At 52.7% G+C, this 18,195-nt stretch overlaps 2 protein-coding genes across 2 annotated transcripts in view; one reads left to right on the top strand and one right to left on the bottom strand.

Moving 5' to 3' along the window:
* vps52 (VPS52 subunit of GARP complex) overlaps positions 1-12,541 on the bottom strand; it is a 34,043-nt gene extending 21,502 nt beyond the window's left edge. The window contains exons 1-6 of the mRNA XM_080182072.1: positions 12,429-12,541; positions 7,476-7,563; positions 5,485-5,537; positions 3,779-3,854; positions 1,618-1,685; positions 485-660 (exon numbers count right to left, since the gene is read on the bottom strand). Of these exons, the coding sequence (XP_080038198.1) occupies positions 485-660; positions 1,618-1,685; positions 3,779-3,854; positions 5,485-5,537; positions 7,476-7,563; positions 12,429-12,497 (530 nt within the window). The 5' untranslated portion in view covers positions 12,498-12,541. The remainder of the gene's footprint in view (positions 1-484; positions 661-1,617; positions 1,686-3,778; positions 3,855-5,484; positions 5,538-7,475; positions 7,564-12,428) is intronic.
* A 475-nt stretch (positions 12,542-13,016) lies between these two features.
* Positions 13,017-18,133, top strand: gpank1 (G patch domain and ankyrin repeats 1). Its single transcript, XM_080182046.1, has 3 exons — positions 13,017-13,045; positions 15,102-15,740; positions 17,181-18,133. Exons 2-3 carry the CDS (start codon positions 15,163-15,165, stop codon positions 17,632-17,634), a joined length of 1,032 nt encoding a protein of 343 aa, XP_080038172.1. The 5' UTR covers positions 13,017-13,045; positions 15,102-15,162; the 3' UTR covers positions 17,635-18,133.
* Positions 18,134-18,195: the final 62 nt, after the last annotated feature.

Here is an 18,195-nt window from a genome sequence, read left to right on the forward strand (position 1 = left end):
TGTCTCACAGCGACAGGGACCCGGGTTTAATTCCAGCCTTGGGTCTCTGTCTGTGTGGAGTCTGTATGTTCTCCCCATGTCTGCGTGGGTTTCCTCCGGGTGCTCCGGTTTCCTCCCACAGTCCAAAGACGTGTGGGTTAGGTGGATTGGCCATGCTAAACTGACCCAGGATCAGGGGGATTAGTGGGGTAAATATGTGGGGTTTCGGGAATAGAATCTGGGTGGGATTGTGGTCAGTGCAGACGCGCTGGGCCGAATGGCCTCCTTTGGCACTGGATGGATTCTATTTGATTCTAACCACTGAGCCGCCCCAACTTGGCAACAGCTGAAATGAAACGGGGTTCAGTCGTTGAGGGCTCTGACTCTGAGGGGAGAGTCTAACCAGCGAGGCGAGGGTAGCAAGGAGAGGGGGAGGAGGGAGGGAAACGTCAAGCAGGAGGGGGGGGGGGGTGGAAGGAGAGGGAGGCCACTGGGCAAGACGTACGTGATCATGGAGCTGGGCACAACCAGCTCATCCACCAGCTGGCTCAGTTCACTGCGCACCGACTGCCTGTTCTTCAGCTTGATGTTCATGGCAATGGACTGCTCCTGGAGGGTTTGGATCTCGGAGCTAATGCTGCTGAGATCGCTCTGGAACGTACTCAGCATCTGTTCCATCCTCTGGTGGGGAGAAGAAGACACGCATCAGGAGGGATAGCAAGCCCGGTTCCCCCCCACCCCCCGGCTTAAACCATCCCAATCGAAACACACCAAATCCGCACAGCTCCAGGAATGATTCCTGGGATAGCGGCACTGATTGGGTGGCATGACGGTGAACATTCCATCCCTCCAATCAAAAACGCCCTTTTTCTGTGTAAACAGAAATCCGTTAGCTCTATCCAAGTAAACACTTGCAAAGCTAAAATGAGTAACCGTCCTGTTTGAGCAACATCGGAGCTAAAATTTTCCAAACACTGACTGTCTGCAGAATAAATCTGATACTTTATCATTGAAGACAGGAGCAGGAGGGGGCCATTCAGCCCTTCGAGCCTGCTCCCCCATTCATCATGGTCATGGCTGATCCTCCAACTCAATAGCCTAATCCTGCTTTCTCCCCATAACCTTTGATTCCCAAGTGCTATATCCAGCTGCCTCTTGAATACATTCAATGTTTTGGCATTAACTACTTCCTGAGGGAATGAATTCCACAAGCGGACCGTGTGAGGAAATGTCTCCTCACTGCCATCCTTAATGGTCTACCCCAAATCCTCAAACTGGTTCTGGACTCCCCCCCAAACATCGGGAACACCCTCCCTGCACCTACCCTGTCGAACCCGGTTAGAATTTTAATCAGTCTCTGAGATTCCAACCCCCCCCAACATTTGTCTGAACTCCAGTGAAGACAATCCTAACCGAGTCAATCTCTCCTCATACACCAGTCCCACCAACCCCGGAATCAGCCTGGTAAACAAGACATTGAATCATTCCAATCTTGCAGCATTGTGCTGGTCCAGGAGGGCTGAGACTGCAGTTCATTCATAACTCAGAAAGTCTTAGTGTTCTGGAAGAGTTCTTGGTCAACGTGTTAACTTCACAAGCAGCGAGAGGCAAGGGAAGAAACACAGCAGTACTCAGTACCTCCAGGATGGTGTCACAGGCAGTGATCTGATTGTGTAGGCTGGCAATATTCTGACTTTCATCAATGTCTGGAACCAGTTGCTAAGGAAAGTGCACAGAAAGTACACATCTCACATAAGAACATCACGAATAGGAGCAGGAGTAGGCCATCTAGCCCCTCGAGCCTGCCCCGCCATTCAATAAGATCATGGCTGATCTGAAGTGGATCAGTTCCACTTTCCCGCTTTCTCCCCGTAACCCTTAATCCCCTTGTCTACCAAAAACCTATCTGCCCGTGACTTAAATATATTTAGCGAGGCAGCCTCCACCACTTCAACAGGCAGAGAATTCCAGAGATTCACCACCCTTTGAGTTGTGTATATCGGAGTGAGAGACTCAGACCTCACGCTGTGTGTTACAAACAATTTCAAAAACTTAATGCTCTGAATATGCTGAACTTGAATCTATGACCCTCAACGCCAGGGACCCGGGTTCCATTCCCAGTCACACAGTGGGTTAGCACTGCTGCCTCACAGCGCCAGGGACCCGGGTTCCATTCCCAGTCACACAGTGGGTTAGCACTGCTGCCTCACAGTGCCAGGGACCCGGGTTCCATTCCCGGTGACACAGTGGGTTAGCACTGCTGCCTCACAGCGCCAGGGACCCGGGTTCCATTCCCGGTGACACAGTGGGTTAGCACTGCTGCCTCACAGCGCCAGGGACCCGGGTTCCATTCCCAGTCACACAGTGGGTTAGCACTGCTGTCTCACAGCGCCAGGGACCCGGGTTCCATTCCCAGTCACACAGTGGGTTAGCACTGCTGCCTCACAGCGCCAGGGACCCGGGTTCCATTCCCGGTGACACAGTGGGTTAGCACTGCTGCCTCACAGCGCCAGGGACCCGGGTTCCATTCCCGGTGACACAGTGGATTAACACTGCTGCCTCACAGCGCCAGGGACCCGGGTTCCATTCCCGGTGACACAGTGGGTTAGCACTGCTGCCTCACAGCGCCAGGGACCCGGGTTCCATTCCCGGTGACACAGTGGGTTAGTGCTGCTGTCTCACAGCGCCAGGGACCCGGGTTCCATTCCCGGTGACACAGTGGGTTAGTGCTGCTGTCTCACAGCGCCAGGGACCCGGGTTCCATTCCCGGTGACACAGTGGGTTAGCACTGCTGCCTCACAGCGCCAGGGACCCGGGTTCCATTCCCGGTGACACAGTGGGTTAGCACTGCTGCCTCACAGCGCCAGGGACCCGGGTTCCATTCCCGGTGACACAGTGGGTTAGTGCTGCTGTCTCACAGCGCCAGGGACCCGGGTTCCATTCCCGGTGACACAGTGGGTTAGCACTGCTGCCTCACAGCGCCAGGGACCCGGGTTCCATTCCCGGTGACACAGTGGGTTAGCACTGCTGTCTCACAGCGCCAGGGACCCGGGTTCCATTCCCGGTGACACAGTGGGTTAGCACTGCTGCCTCACAGCGCCAGGGACCCGGGTTCCATTCCCGGTGACACAGTGGGTTAGCACTGCTGTCTCACAGCGCCAGGGACCCGGGTTCCATTCCCGGTGACACAGTGGGTTAGCACTGCTGCCTCACAGCGCCAGGGACCCGGGTTCCATTCCCGGTGACACAGTGGGTTAGCACTGCTGTCTCACAGCGCCAGGGACCCGGGTTCCATTCCCGGTGACACAGTGGGTTAGCGCTGCTGTCTCACAGCGCCAGGGACCCGGGTTCCATTCCCGGTGACACAGTGGGTTAGCACTGCTGTCTCACAGCGCCAGGGACCCGGGTTCCATTCCCGGTGACACAGTGGGTTAGTGCTGCTGTCTCACAGCGCCAGGGACCCGGGTTCCATTCCCGGTGACACAGTGGGTTAGCGCTGCTGCCTCACAGCGCCAGGGACCCGGGTTCCATTCCCGGTGACACAGTGGGTTAGCACTGCTGTCTCACAGCGCCAGGGACCCGGGTTCTGGTGATATACACACAGTGATTTATAATGAGGGCCTTTGGGGAGGGTTACAAACGCTGGTCTAGCCACATCCCAAGAATAACTGGAAAAAACTGACACATTCGATATTAATGGCAGCATTTTAATGAAGATTCCCTGGAACGTTCTTTCCATTTGCGTACGGCAGCAGGAAGGGGAGTGAGAGGGTTGGAAATCTTTAATCTTAAAGGATACAGTCCTTAATGGAAGCGTGTTCAATGTGCTGTAACTCTGTCTCCACCTGTTTGGAATAATGTCTCAGATCCACACCCTGCAGAGAAAGAGATTTCCTATTACACTCACACAGCCCCAAAACTTCATAAAAAACAGGAATTTCTGTCCTAAAGGGACGGATAGTGACCCTGGAAGCTCGATAACCCCCGCTGTCACGTGTATAACATCGGCACTGCTGAAATCACTCAGCTGAAACAGCGGAAGCCGGGGGCAGAAGCTGGAATTTTGACAGATACTGCCGTTTCCACCCACTCCTCGGGAGCTGGACGGACATCAGAGAGAACAAAGAAAATTCCAGCACAGGAATAGGCCATTCAGCCCCTCCAAGCCTGCACCGGCCATGCTGCCCGACTGCCCCCTACCCTCCCGGGACCATATCCCTCTATTCCCATCCTATTCACGTACTTGTCAGGACTCCCCTTAAAACTCACTATCACTTCCACTTCCACTCCCTCCCCCGGCAGCGAGTTCCAGGCACCCACCACCCTCCATATAAAAAATCTGCCTCGTACAAGAGTGTAGAGTGTCGAAATTTGCTGATGACACCAAGATTGGGGGAAAGGCAAATTGTGCGGAGGGTGTGGAGAGTCTGCAGAAGGATCTAGATAGGCTGGGCGAATGGACCAGGAAATGGCAAATGGAATTTAAGGTTGGCAAGTGTGAGGTGGTCCACTTTGGTAGGAAGAATGGTAGGAAGGACTATTACTTACGGGGCAAAAAACTGCAACAGGCGACGGTGCAGAGGGACCTCGGGGTCCTTGTGCATGAGTCGCAAAAACCCAGCTTGCAGGTGCAGCAGGTGGTCAGGAAGGCGAATGGGATGCTGGCCTTCATAGCGAGGGGGATTGAATATAAAAGTAGGGAGGTCTAGCTGCAGCTGTATAGGGCATTGGTGAGGCCGCAGCTGGAGTACTGTGTGCAGTTTTGGGCGCCGCACCTGCTCAAAGATATTTTGGCCTTGGAGGGAGTGCAGAGGAGGTTTACTAGGCTGATACCGGAGTTGAGGGGGTTGAGCTATGAGGAGAGGCTGAATAAACTAGGCTTGTACTCGTTAGAGTTTAGAAGAATGAGGGGAGATCTCATTGAGACGTATAAGATGATGAATGGGATGGATAGGATAGAGGTGGAAAGACTCTTCCCGCTCAAAAAAGACAGTAGGACTAGAGGGCACAGCCTCAAGATAAAGGGGGGGCGGTTTAGAACGGAGTTGAGGAGGAACTTCTTCACTCAAAGGGTGGTGAATCTCTGGAATTCTCTGCCCATTGAAGTGGTGGAGGCTGCCTCGCTAAATATTTTTAAGACGCGGGTTGATGGGTTTTTGATAGGAGAGGGGATTAAAGGTTATGGGGAGAGGGCGGGAATGTGGAACTGAGACACGACAGATCAGCCATGATCTTATTGAATGGCGGGGCAGGCTCGAAGGGCTGGATGGCCTACTCCTGCTCCTATTTCTTATGTTCTTATGTTTAAACCTTGCCCCTCGCACCTTAAACCTGTGCCCCCCGAGTAATTGGCTCTTTTGAACTCACAGTTCAAATTCCGCAGTATTTCAAACGTTCCGGAGAATTCCCACAGGGAGATTCCTGATTCTCTATCAGTAACCGTTTCGTTAAATGCTACACTCGCGGTTTTACAATCAGCTCAAATCGATTCTGATAGAAACTCACCGTTTTTAATGCTTCCTTCACCAATTCATCTTCCAGGTTTGCTTGGATGTGAGCTGGAAAACAGAAACACCATTTACAATCTTCACTCTGCCTTTCGGACTGGGAACGGCCCCACCAGGGTTAGAGATTGTGGCTGAACACAGGTCACTGCTCCCGACGGCCAACCCTCCTCTTACAATTCCAGGGTCGTGGCAGCTCCAACAATTCTGAATCTCTCCGATTCTGTATCATCTCCCGGCAGTGCTACCGCTTACCGAGAGAGAATCACAGAAAGTAAAGCAGGAGGAGGCCATTCAGGCCTTCCAGCCATCTGATCCATTCTGATCATGGCTGACCATCCAGTTCAATATCCTGATCCCCCCTCCCCATATCCCTCGATCCCTTTATCCCCAAGATCTATATCTAATTTCTTCCTGAAATCACACAACATTTTGGCCTCGACTACTTTCTGTGGGAGTGAATTCCACACATTCCCCACCCTCTGGGTGAAGAAATTTCTCCTCAGCTCAGTTCTAAAAGGTTTATCCCTTATCCTCAAACTCTGACCCCCTAGTTCTGGATCCCCCACCACCATCGGGAACATTCTTTCTGAATCTACCCTGTCTAACCCTGTTAGAATTTTATAAGTTTCTATCAGATCCCCTCTCACTCTTCTAAACTCCAATGAATATAATCCTAACCCACTTAGTCTCTCCTCCTATGACAGACCTGCCATCCCAGGAATCAGCCTGGTAAACCTTCACTGTGCTCCCTCTATAGCAAGGACATCCTTCCTCAGATAAGGACAGCAAAGTCTGGGGTCACGTACCAACTGAATCAAGAACAGCTTCTTCCCTGCTGCTGTCATCAAGCTTTTGAATGGACCTACTCTGCACTAAGTTGTCCTTTCTCTACACCCTAGTTATGACTATAACACTACATTCTGCACCCTCTCGTTTCCTTGTCTATGAACGGTATGCTTTGTCTGTACAGCACTCAAGAAACAATACTTTTCACTGCATTCACTAAATCAAAACTGTACACAATTCTCCTGGTGTGGCCTCACCAACACCCTGTACAATTGCAGCAAAACATCCCTATCCTTATACTCAAATCCTCTCGCTATAAAGGCTAACATACATTTACCTTTTTTACTGCCTGCTGTACCTGCGTGCTTACTTTCAGCAACTGATGCACAAGAACACACAGGTCTCACTGAGTATCCAACTCTCCCAATTTACACCCATTAAAATAATAATCTGTCTTCCTATTACTGCTACCAAAGTGGATAACCTCACATTTATCCACATTATACTGTATCTGCCTTCCCACACACTCAGCCTGTCCAAATCACCCTGAAACATCCCTGTATCCTCCTCACAGCTCACCCTCCCACCTAACTTTGTATCATCTGCAAATTTGGAGGTAATACACTCAGTTCCCTCTCACTCGAGTTAACTCTGGCCCTTTGAGCATCACCTATTTTATCCTCCACAACTGGTGGTTCTGTCCTCGGCTGCCTGGGGTTCCTAAGCTCTGGAATTCCCTCCCTAAACCGGTCCACCTCTTTGCCCCCTTAAGACACGCCTCGGAAAACACGCCTTTGGCCGAGCTTTCTTTATTTTGACCTGGCGTCAAGCTTCAGGTGAAGAGCCTAACGATGGATTACCGAGTTACAGGGTGCTATACAAACGTAAACTGATCCCGTACCAATCAAAACACTTTCATTACCTAAACTGGACCAACCTGGCATTTCCTCGACAGAATCTTAAACCATTGTACAGATAAAGACAAAACACTGCAGAAAATGCAGGAAAATCTCAGCAGGTCTGACAGTGTCCGTGAAGAGAGAATTCAGCCAATGATCCGAGTCTGAATGTCCCTTCAAACCTCACAAAATGCCAGTTCTGCTCTCTCTCCAGAGACCTGCTGAGATTTTCTGAAGATATTGCCTGAGAAAGGAAGCAATTTAATTCTTATCGCGAGCTGGATTGGCGAAACGTGACACTCACTGTCCACTTCATCCAGAACAAACTCATCAGAGGTCAAGTCCAGTTGGCCCAGATTCAGTCCTGGCATCTCACCCTGGTCCCCCTTCACCTGCAGACAGGAGGATGAGTCTGTTACTTTATATAGCCCAGTGACAACACATCTATCCATTATCATAGAACCCTACAGCACAGAAGGCCATTCGGCCCGTCAAATCCGCACCAGCCCACCAACAGAGCATCTCACACAGGCCCTATCGCCATAACTTATCCCGCAAAGCCCCCTTGCCCACACTGAGGGACAATTTAGCATGGTCAATCCACCCTAACCTACACATCTTTGGACACTAAGGGACAATTTAGCACGGCCAATCCACCCTAACCTTCATATCTTTGGACACTAAGGGACAATTTAGCACGGCCAATCCACCCTAACCTACACATCTTTGGACACTAAGGGACAATTTAGCACGGCCAATCCACCCTAACCTACACATCTTTGGACACTAAGGGACAATTTAGCACGGCCAATCCCCCTAACCTACACATCTTTGGACGCTAAGGGGCAATTTAGCATGGCCAATCCACCCTAACCTACACATCTTTGGACACTAAGGGACAATTTAGCATGGCCAATCCACCCTAACCTACACATCTTTGGACACTAAGGGACAATTTAGCATGGCCAATCCACCCTAACCTACACATCTTTGGACACTAAGGGACAATTTAGCACGGCCAATCCACCCTAACCTTCACATCTTTGGACGCTAAGGGGCAATTTAGCATGGCCAATCCACCCTAACCTACACATCTTTGGACACTAAGGGACAATTTAGCATGGCCAATCCACCCTAACCTACACATCTTTGGACACTAAGGGACAATTTAGCATGGCCAATCCACCCTAACCTACACATCTTTGGACGCTAAGGGGCAATTTAGCATGGCCAATCCACCCTAACCTACACATCTTTGGACACTAAGGGACAATTTAGCACGGCCAATCCCCCTAACCTACACATCTTTGGACGCTAAGGGGCAATTTAGCATGGCCAATCCACCCTAACCTACACATCTTTGGACACTAAGGGACAATTTAGCATGGCCAATCCACCCTAACCTACACATCTTTGGACACTAAGGGACAATTTAGCATGGCCAATCCACCCTAACCTACACATCTTTGGACACTAAGGGACAATTTAGCATGGCCAATCCACCCTAACCTGCGCATCTTTGGACACTAAGGGGCAATTTAGCACGGCCAATCCACCCTAACCTACACATCTTTGGACACTAAGGGACAATTTAGCACGGCCAATCCACCCTAACCTACACATCTTTGGACGCTAAGGGGCAATTTAGCACGGCCAATCCACCCTAACCTACACATCTTTGGACACTAAGGGACAATTTAGCATGGCCAATCCACCCTAACCTACACATCTTTGGACACTAAGGGGCAATTTAGCACGGCCAATCCACCCTAACCTACACATCTTTGGACACTAAGGGACAAATCAGTATGGCCAATTCCCCCTAACTTACACATCTTTGGACACTGCAGCACCCGGAGGAAACTCACACAGACACGGCGAGAATATGCAAACTCCACACAGACAGGGACCTGAGGCCAGAATTGAACCCGGGTCCCTGGCGCTGTGAGACAATGGTGCTGACCACCGTGCCACCCATAATGGTGATGAGAGAGAACTGGTTCACGAAACGTGGCTCCCAAGTTCCCAGGCCAGGGGAGAACCTGGCTGTTGTGAAAGAACGAGGTGAGCAGAAATTACCTCAAAGGGTTGTTAAATTCTGGAATTCTCTACCCCAGCAGTCTGTAGACGCTCCATCATCCGAACACAGGGAACAGAAAAAGATTACAGTGCAGGAAGAGGCCATTCAGCCCACTCTGTCTGTGCTAGCCACCCCCCCCCCCCCTTTCCTGGTCTGTAGCCTCACGGATTCCAGCAATTCAGATACAGATCCAGGTTCACCATTTGATTTGATTTATTATTGTCACATGTATTAACATAGTGAAAAGTATTGTTTCTTGCACTACAGACAAACCATACTGTTCATGGAAAAGGAAAGGAGAGGGTGCACAACGTAGTGTTACAGTCACAGCGAGGGTGTAGAGAAAGATCAGCTTAATGCGAGGTAGGTCCATTCAAAAGTCTGACAGCAGCAGGGAAGAAGCTGTTCTTGAGTCGGTCGGTACGGGACCTCAGACTTTTGTATCTTTTTCCTGACAGAAGAAGGTGGAAGAGAGAATGTCCGGGGTGTGTGGGTTCCTTTAATTATGCCGGCTGCTTTTCCCCGAGGCAGTGGGAAGTGTAGACAGAGTCAATGGATGGGAGGCTGGTTTGTGTGATAGACTGGGCTACATTCACCACCCTTTTGTAGTTCCTTGCGGTCTTGGGCAGAGCAGGAGCCCAGACCGAGCTGTGATCCAACCAGAAAGAATGCTTTCTATGGGGCAACTGTAAAAGTTGGTGAGAGTCGTAGCGGACATGCCAAATTTCCTTAGTTGCTGAAGGCAGATACAGTAAAGAAGATAAGTGGTATGTTGGCCTTCATAGCGAGAGGATTTGAATGTAGGGATGGGGATGTTTTGTTGCCATTACACTGGGACTTGGTGAAGCCACATCTAGAATAGTCTGTGCAGTTTTGCTCACCGTTTCTGAGGAAGGGTGTTCTTGCTATAAAGTGATAGACAATCATAGAATCCCTCCAGTGCAGAAAGAGGCCATTTGGCCCTTTGAGTCTGCACTGACCACAATCCCAGCCAGGCCCTATTCCCATAACCCTATGTATTTACCCTGCTAGTGGAGGGATCCAGGACTAGGGGTCATCGTTTGAGGATAAGGGGTAAACGGTTTAGAACTGAGCTGAGGAGAAATTTCTTCACCCAGAGGGTGGGGAATGTGTGGAATTCACTCCCACAGAAAATAGTTGAGGCCAAAATGTTGAGATTTGAACAATTAACAGGGTAAATATGTGGGGTTATGGGGATGGGGTGGGATTGTGGTCAGTACACACTGTGTATTGTATCTGTACTGTAGGGATTCTATGAATCTGTGTCTCAGAGAACTCAGTCTCTGTGGATTGCTGGATCAGTAACATTACCACAAAACCACTGCCTCCTGTGTGACATTAAAGTGTTTTTCTCTCCCTAGTCAAATTTCTAACTCCTGCTCCTATTTATCTATTTAATCCCAAACTTTCATCAGATGTGAGTGACACTGGATAGATCCAGCATTTATTACCCATCCCTAACTGCCCCACTGTGCTGTTAGGAAGGGAGCTCCAGGATGTTGCCCCCAGTGACAGTGAAGAAATGGTCGATATATTTCCAAGTCGGGATGGTGAGTGACTCAGAGGGGAGCCTCCAGGTGGGGATGTCCCCCAGGTATCTGCTGCCCTTGTCCTTCTAGATGGAAGCGGGGTGTGGGTTTGGAAGGTGCTGCCTAAGGAGCCTTGGTGAGTCGCTGCAGTGCATCTTGTAGATGGTACACACGGCTGTCACTGTGCGTGGGTGGTGGAGGGAGTGAGTGTTTGTGGATGGGGTGGCGATCCAGCAGGGCTGCTTTGTCCTGGACGGTGTTGAGCTTCTCGAGTGTTGTTGGAAGCGCACCCATCCAGGACAAGTGGGGAGTATTCCATCACACTCCTGACTTGTGTCCTTGTAGATGGTGGAGAGGCTTGTGGGGGGGGGGGGGGGGGAGTCAGGAGGTGAGTTACTCCCCGCAGGATTCCCAGTGGACAGGGTTCAGGGAGAGTGGGGACAGTGAGGGGTGAGTTACCCTCCCCAGGATTCCCAGTGGACAGGGTTTGGAGGGGGGTGTTAGGAGGTGGGCTACCCTCCCCAGGATTCCCAGTGGGCAGGGTTCAGGGAGGGTGGGGAGGGTGAGGAGGTGGGTTACCCTCCCCAGGACTCCCAGTGGACAGGGTTTGGGGGGACAGTGAGGAGGTGGGTTACCCTCCCCAGGATTCCCAGTGGACAGGGTTTGGGGGGTGGTTGGGGGGGGGGGGGACAGTGAGGGGGTGGGTTACCCTCCCCAGGACTCCCAGTGAACAGGGTTGGGGGGGGGGGGGGGTTGGGGGGGGACGGGGGGGGGTTGGGGGGGACAGTGAGGAGGTGGGCTACCCTCCCCAGGATTCCCAGTGGACAGGGTTTGGGGGGGGACAGTGAGGGGGTGGGTTACCCTCCCCAGGACTCCCAGTGGACAGGGTTTGGGGGGGGGACAGTGAGGGGGTGGGTTACCCTCCCCAGGACTCCCAGTGGACAGGGTTTGGGGGGGGACAGTGAGGGGGTGGGTTACCCTCCCCAGGATTCCCAGTGGACAGGGTTTGGGGGGGGACAGTGAGGGGGTGGGTTACCCTCCCCAGGACTCCCAGTGGACAGGGTTTGGGGGGGGTGTGAGGAGGTGCGTTACCCTCCCCAGGATTCCCAGTGGACAGGGTTTGGGGGGTGGTTGGGGGGACAGTGAGGGGGGGGGGGGACAGTGAGGGGGTGGGTTACCCTCCCCAGGACTCCCAGTCTCTGACCCGCTCTGTAACCCCAGTGTTTGTGTGGCCGGGCCCCGGTTCAGATTCAGGTCAATGGGGCCCCGGTTCAGATTCAGGTCAATGGGGCCCCGGTTCAGATTCAGGTCAATGGGGCCCCGGTTCAGATTCAGGTCAATGGGGCCCCGGTTCAGATTCAGGTCAATGGGGCCCCGGTTCAGATTCAGGTCAATGGGGCCCCGGTTCAGATTCAGGTCAATGGGGCCCCGGTTCAGATTCAGGTCAATGGGGCCCCGGTTCAGATTCAGGTCAATGGGACCCCTCCCTCCCCTCCCCCCCCTTCCCCCCCTCCCCCTTCCCCCTTCCCCCTCAGGGGGATTCAGCGATGCTGATCAGTTATTATTGTTGGAGAGGATGATCTATTTGAACACCAGTCAGTCAGAGGGAGAGGGGAAAGGCTCTCACCAGCTCCGGGCTGCTGTAGATGGAGCTGATCGCCGCCTCCCTGCGCTCGGCCTCCAGCACCGCCGCCATGGCCCCCTCATCCGGGAACTCCGCCCTCTAACCCTGGAACAGGAAGCTGGGGAGGAGCCGCATGCGCAGACACGACATTCGGGGAACGCCCCGGGTATGCGCATGCGAAGACAGTGCATCCGGTTACCAACGCACCGCATGCGCAGAGAATATATCAGAGGAAAGCGCCGATCATCCGCATGCGCAGACGGTACACCTGGTTACCGAAGAACCGCATGCGCAGAAAGTACATCCAGGGAAAGCGCCAATCATCCGCATGCGCAGACAGTATATCCGGTTACCGAAGAACTGCCTGCGCAGATTTTACATCCGGGGAATGCACCGATCATCCGCATGCGCAGACGGTACATCCTGAGACCGATGAACCGCCTGCGCAGAGAGTACATCCAGGGAAGGCGCCAATTATCCGCATGCGCAGACGGTATATCCGAGGAAAGCGCCAATCATCCGCATGCGCAGATAGTACATCCGGGAAACACGCACTAACTGACCACCGGAAGAGGAAGTCAGGAAAGCCGAGCAGCCGCCATAGCAACCGGGGGGAGCAGGTTTGTGGAATAAAGATTGTGGCTGGAGCCCGGGTTTGAACAGTTTCTAATCAGAGGAGAAGCTGCTCCTGTTTATATCAGTCTGAATGAAGTGGAAATGGGCTTGAGTTTAAAGTGTTTTTATCCGTAGGCTGACATTAACACCGCAATGAAGTTGCTTTGAAAATCCCCCAGTCCGGCGCCTGTCCGGGTTACACTGCGGCCCAATCCACCCTAACCAGCACATCATTCAGACTGAGAGAGGAAACCCACACAGACACAGGGAGAATGCACAGACTCCACACAGACAGTGACCCAGGGAATGGAACCCGGGTCCCTGGCGCTGTGAGGCAGCAGCGCTAACCCACTGTGTCACCGGGAATGGAACCCGGGTCCCTGGTGCTGTGAGGCAGCAGCGCTAACCCACTGTGTCACCGGGAATGGAACCCGGGTCCCTGGCGCTGTGAGGCAGCAGTGCTAACCCACTGTGTCACCGGGAATGGAACCCGGGTCCCTGGCGCTGTGAGGCAGCAGCGCTAACCCACTGTGTCACCGGGAATGGAACCCGGGTCCCTGGCGCTGTGAGGCAGCAGTGCTAACCCACTGTGTCACCGGGAATGGAACCCGGGTCCCTGGCGCTGTGAGGCAGCAGTGCTAACCCACTGTGTCACCGGGAATGGAACCCGGGTCCCTGGTGCTGTGAGGCAGCAGCGCTAACCCACTGTGTCACCGGGAATGGAACCCGGGTCCCTGGCGCTGTGAGACAGCAGTGCTAACCCACTGTGTCACCGGGAATGGAACCCGGGTCCCTGGTGCTGTGAGGCAGCAGCGCTAACCCACTGTGTCACCGGGAATGGAACCCGGGTCCCTGGCGCTGTGAGGCAGCAGTGCTAACCCACTGTGTCACCGGGAATGGAACCCGGGTCCCTGGCGCTGTGAGGCAGCAGCGCTAACCCACTGTGTCACCGGGAATGGAACCCGGGTCCCTGGCGCTGTGAGGCAGCAGTGCTAACCCACTGTGTCACCGGGAATGGAACCCGGGTCCCTGGCGCTGTGAGGCAGCAGTGCTAACCCACTGTGTCACCGGGAATGGAACCCGGGTCCCTGGCGCTGTGAGGCAGCAGTGCTAACCCACTGTGTCACCGGGAATGGAACCCGGGTCTCTGGCGCTGTGAGACAGCAGCGTTAACCCACTGTGTCACCGTGCCGTTCCCCAGGTGTTCACGGTGTCCAGTTCACCAACAACCTGTCCTGGTCCTCCTCCTCCTTCCTCCTTCCCTCCCTCCCTCCCCACCTCCCCCCCCCAGCTGACACTATAGTTAAGAAAGCCCCACCAACGCCTCTACTTTCTCAGGAGACTAAGGAAATTTGGCATGTCCGCTACGACTCTCACCAACTTTTACAGATGCCCTATAGAAAACATTCTTTCTGGTTGTATCACAGCTCGGTCTGGGCTCCTGCTCTGCCCAAGACCACAAGGAACTACAAAAGGGTGGTGAATGTAGCCCCCAATCCATCACACAAACCAGCCTCCCATCCATTGACTCTGTCTACACTTCCCGCTGCCTCAGCAAAGCAGCCAGTATAATTAAGGACCCCACACACCCCGGACATTCTCTCTTCCACCTTTTATTGGGGAAAAAGTCAGATAACCGACTCAAACATCTTTTTCCCTCCTGCCATCAGACTTCTGAATGGCCTTATCTCTCATTAAGTTGATCATTCCCTGCGCCTAGCTATTATTGTAACACTGCAATCTACACTCTCTCCTTCTCCATTACGTACTCTACAAATGGTATGTTTTATTTATAGAATGCAAGAGAAGCAATACTTTTCACTGTATCCTGATACATATGACAATGGATCAAACTAAATGCAATGGAAGTGGAGTTAAGGGATCTTCCCTGTCCTTATTGAATGACAGAGTAGATTCTCTGGGCCAAATTGCCTCCTTATTTATTATTGCGCACTATCTGCAGCCACTTCTCCCAGTTGATTTTGCTGTTCATCGCGTGGTAACTCTGGAAAATTGGTGCCTGCTTGGTAACTTGCTTTTTTCCCTTTTTTTGGCAAACAGGGTCTTTGTCAATCCGCAACAGGGAACTGAATTCTAATCTCCGAGGACTGTCATCCGAGGGATGAACCGCCAGCATCTCATCACTTTCACTCGAGCCAAGGAGAAGGCTGACAACTGGGAAAACGGGGAATGCCGGAAATCCCCCCTGCCCCACCGCGGAGGCAGAGCTGCCAATGGGGACGAGGTGAAGGATTTCTACGAGAGCGTCCTCGCGTCAGAGAGTGAGGCCGGCGCGAGCTCGGTCCGGAGGAAGAGGGTCGTTTGGCGCAAGCCAGGAGCCCAGAGCGCTGATGGACAACAGGATGGCAGGAGGCGTCGCGCTGCGGTGGAGCGGGACGGTCACCTCATGCTCAGGTGTGCTCAGAACGGGGAGCTGAGGACCCTTCGCCGCTTGGTGGAGTCTGCCGCGTGCGATATTAATTTCCGGGACAGCTATTACTGGACCGCCCTGATGTGTGCGGCGTACTCTGGTCAGGCGGAGGTGGTGCAGTACTTACTGAATCGCGGGGCCGCCTGGATCGGAGTCTGTGATTCTGCCGGTCGCGACGCGCTGGATCTGGCCCGGCAGGCCGGCCATTCGGAAATCGTCACCGCCTTTGAGGAATTTCAGACTTCCCGGGAGGAACAGGAAGATCCCAGGTAAGCAATTGAAGCAGAAGCAGAAAGATGCTGGAAAAATCTCAGCAGTCCTGACAGGAGAGAGAGTAGGGCCAACATTTCGAGTCTAGATGACCCTCCGGCAGAGCTGGCAGCGTTGAAGTAACCTGGTGGTTTCGTGTTCCGATAACAACCACGTGAGCGCGTGTCTGCGACATTCCTGAAATTCGGACGTGTCGTATATTTGTTTTACCACCTGCCTCCTCCCCTGCCCACACCCAGGCACAGTTCCAGGAGAGGGGACCAGTTATTTAGCACTGAGATACGGAGAAATTCCTTCGCTCAGATCTTGGCCAATCTTTGGAGTTCCCCAGTCCGGAGTGTTGTGGGCGCTCCATCACTGGGTGTATTTCAGGCTGTACGAGGGACTGATTTTTTTGGGGGGGTTGGGGAGGAGGGGGGGTCTCAGGAGTTTTGTGGGATGGGGGAACAGGGTGGGAAAATGGAGTTGATCTGCCTTGATGGGATTGAATGGGGGAGCAGGATTGATGGGCCGAAGGGACTACTACACTCCTGTCCAAGCTGACTGTCTGACTGACACCATTTCAGCATCGGTGCAGAACCAGCACCACCCAGGCTGTGCTGGACACAAGGACTGCCGGCACTGCTGCCTCAGCGTCAGGGACCCCGGGTCCCATTCCAGCCCTGGGTCACTGTCTGTGGGGAGTTTGCACATTCTCCCTGTGTCCACATGGGTTTCCACCACACTCCAAAGAAGTGCAGTTTAGGGGGATTGGCCACGCTAATTTCTCCCTTAGTGTCCAAGGATGTGGCAGTCAGAGGGATTAGTGGGGAAAATATGTCTGGTAAAGGGGATAGAGCAGCTTACCCACACCCTATCGGAGAGTCACGACAGACTCAGTGGGCTGAATGACCTCCTTCTGCTTTGTAGAATCTCGTACGTCAGAGGCAAGACTGCTTTATCTGCAGAACTTTAATATAAAAAACATCATCTGTCTGCAGAATAATCATTTCAAAAGATAAATGGATTCTGGGTCTGTGCTGGATGGAGTTTAGAAGGATGGGATGGGGGTGGGAAATCGCATTGAAACTTACAGGATACTGAAAGGCCCTGGATAGAGTGGATGTGGGGAAGAGATTTCCATTCGTCGGAGAGACTCGGATCCAGGGACACAGCCTCAGAGTAAAGGGGTGACCCTTTAGAACCGAGGAATTTCTTCAGCCAGAGGGTGGGGAATCTGTGGAATTCATTGCCACAGAGGAGGCAGGGGCATTGAGTGTCTCTAAGACAGTGAGAGAGGTTCTTGATTGGTTAGAGGATCAAAGGTTACAGGGAAAGGTGGGAGAAGGAGATTGAAAACTTATCAGTCAAGCTAGAATGGTGGAACAGACTCGATGGGCCGAATGGCTTAATTCTGCTCCTATATCTTCTGGCCTTACGGACTGTCTTTATTCTTACAGTGAGAGGCCACAGGAGAGGAAATTCTGCCGGATTTGTGAAGTGGAATATCAGGAAGACAGTGTGGAACAGCACGAGAGATCGACCTTGCATCTGTTCAGTCAGAATGAGAGGCCGGCGTCCACTTATTACTTTATTCCAGAATCCAACGTTGGGTTCAGGATGATGCTGAAGGAAGGTTGGGATAAGGAGAGGGGACTTGGGCCTGCTGGTAAGGGACAGAAGTTTCCGGTAAAGACCATACTCAAGCGAGACCAGAAGGGTCTGGGCTTCCAGACGGACCTGAAGCCGAAAGTGACTCACTTTAACGCCAATGACTGTGAGGCGGTGAAACGGCCGAGATGTGCAGTCGCTCGAGTGCAGAAAGCGGCCACAGTCAGCAGGCGAGAGGAACGCAGGAGAGAGGCAAAGGAGAAAGCCTGGGAGAAAGATCTGAGGACTTACATGAATCTCTGAGGACTGGTTTGTAAACTGTGCCGGATTATTAACGTTCTTTATCTTCTCTGGAAAAGTGTTTGGTGTTCACTAACGTGGAGACAGGATCCCCCCCCCTCACCCGGTGGATCTTCCCGTCTCGGAAACAGATTAAGCCCGTTTCAGGATTTCCGAACCCAGGCTGGAACAGCGGGACGGGCGCCGTGGCGAGGGAGCGCTGTGACTGGTGGTGTTTTCTGCTGAAAACTTTGTCCCTTTTTTTTGCCAGGCAGGGACGTTCCTGGGTCAGTGTTCTCCAGGAGTTCTGAATTCACCAGACAATCTTTCCCGTGTTTGTTTCCGAGCTCTGAGATCTCGTGACTGTGATGTGATTCCGAGCATGTCCCTGCTGTGTGACTGTGCTCGGCGAAAATAAACGTCTGAAATAAAAATCATTGAGAAGCGAGCAGCTCGGTGATTGGTCCAGTCTGAGCGTGGAGTGTTTATCTGCACCCAACGATTACACAGAAAATAAACTACTTCCTGGTCAGAACTTGCTCAGGCGCGTGTGGGGGTGGGGGCCCTGCCCCAGACTGCTGTGTG

Source organism: Carcharhinus amblyrhynchos, unplaced genomic scaffold (genome assembly GCF_965287045.1).
Source record: "Carcharhinus amblyrhynchos unplaced genomic scaffold, sCarAmb.v2.hapA scaffold_45, whole genome shotgun sequence".
In the NCBI taxonomy this organism is placed as follows: Eukaryota; Metazoa; Chordata; class Chondrichthyes; order Carcharhiniformes; family Carcharhinidae; genus Carcharhinus; species Carcharhinus amblyrhynchos.

Excerpts from the sequence above, each read along its gene's own strand:
- gpank1 (XM_080182046.1), top strand. The coding sequence starts at position 15,163 with ATGAACCGCCAGCATCTCATCACTTTCACTCGAGCCAAGGAGAAGGCT. Across the intron at positions 15,741-17,180 it reads GAGGAACAGGAAGATCCCAG|TGAGAGGCCACAGGAGAGGA; the intron begins GTAAGCAATTGA and ends TTATTCTTACAG.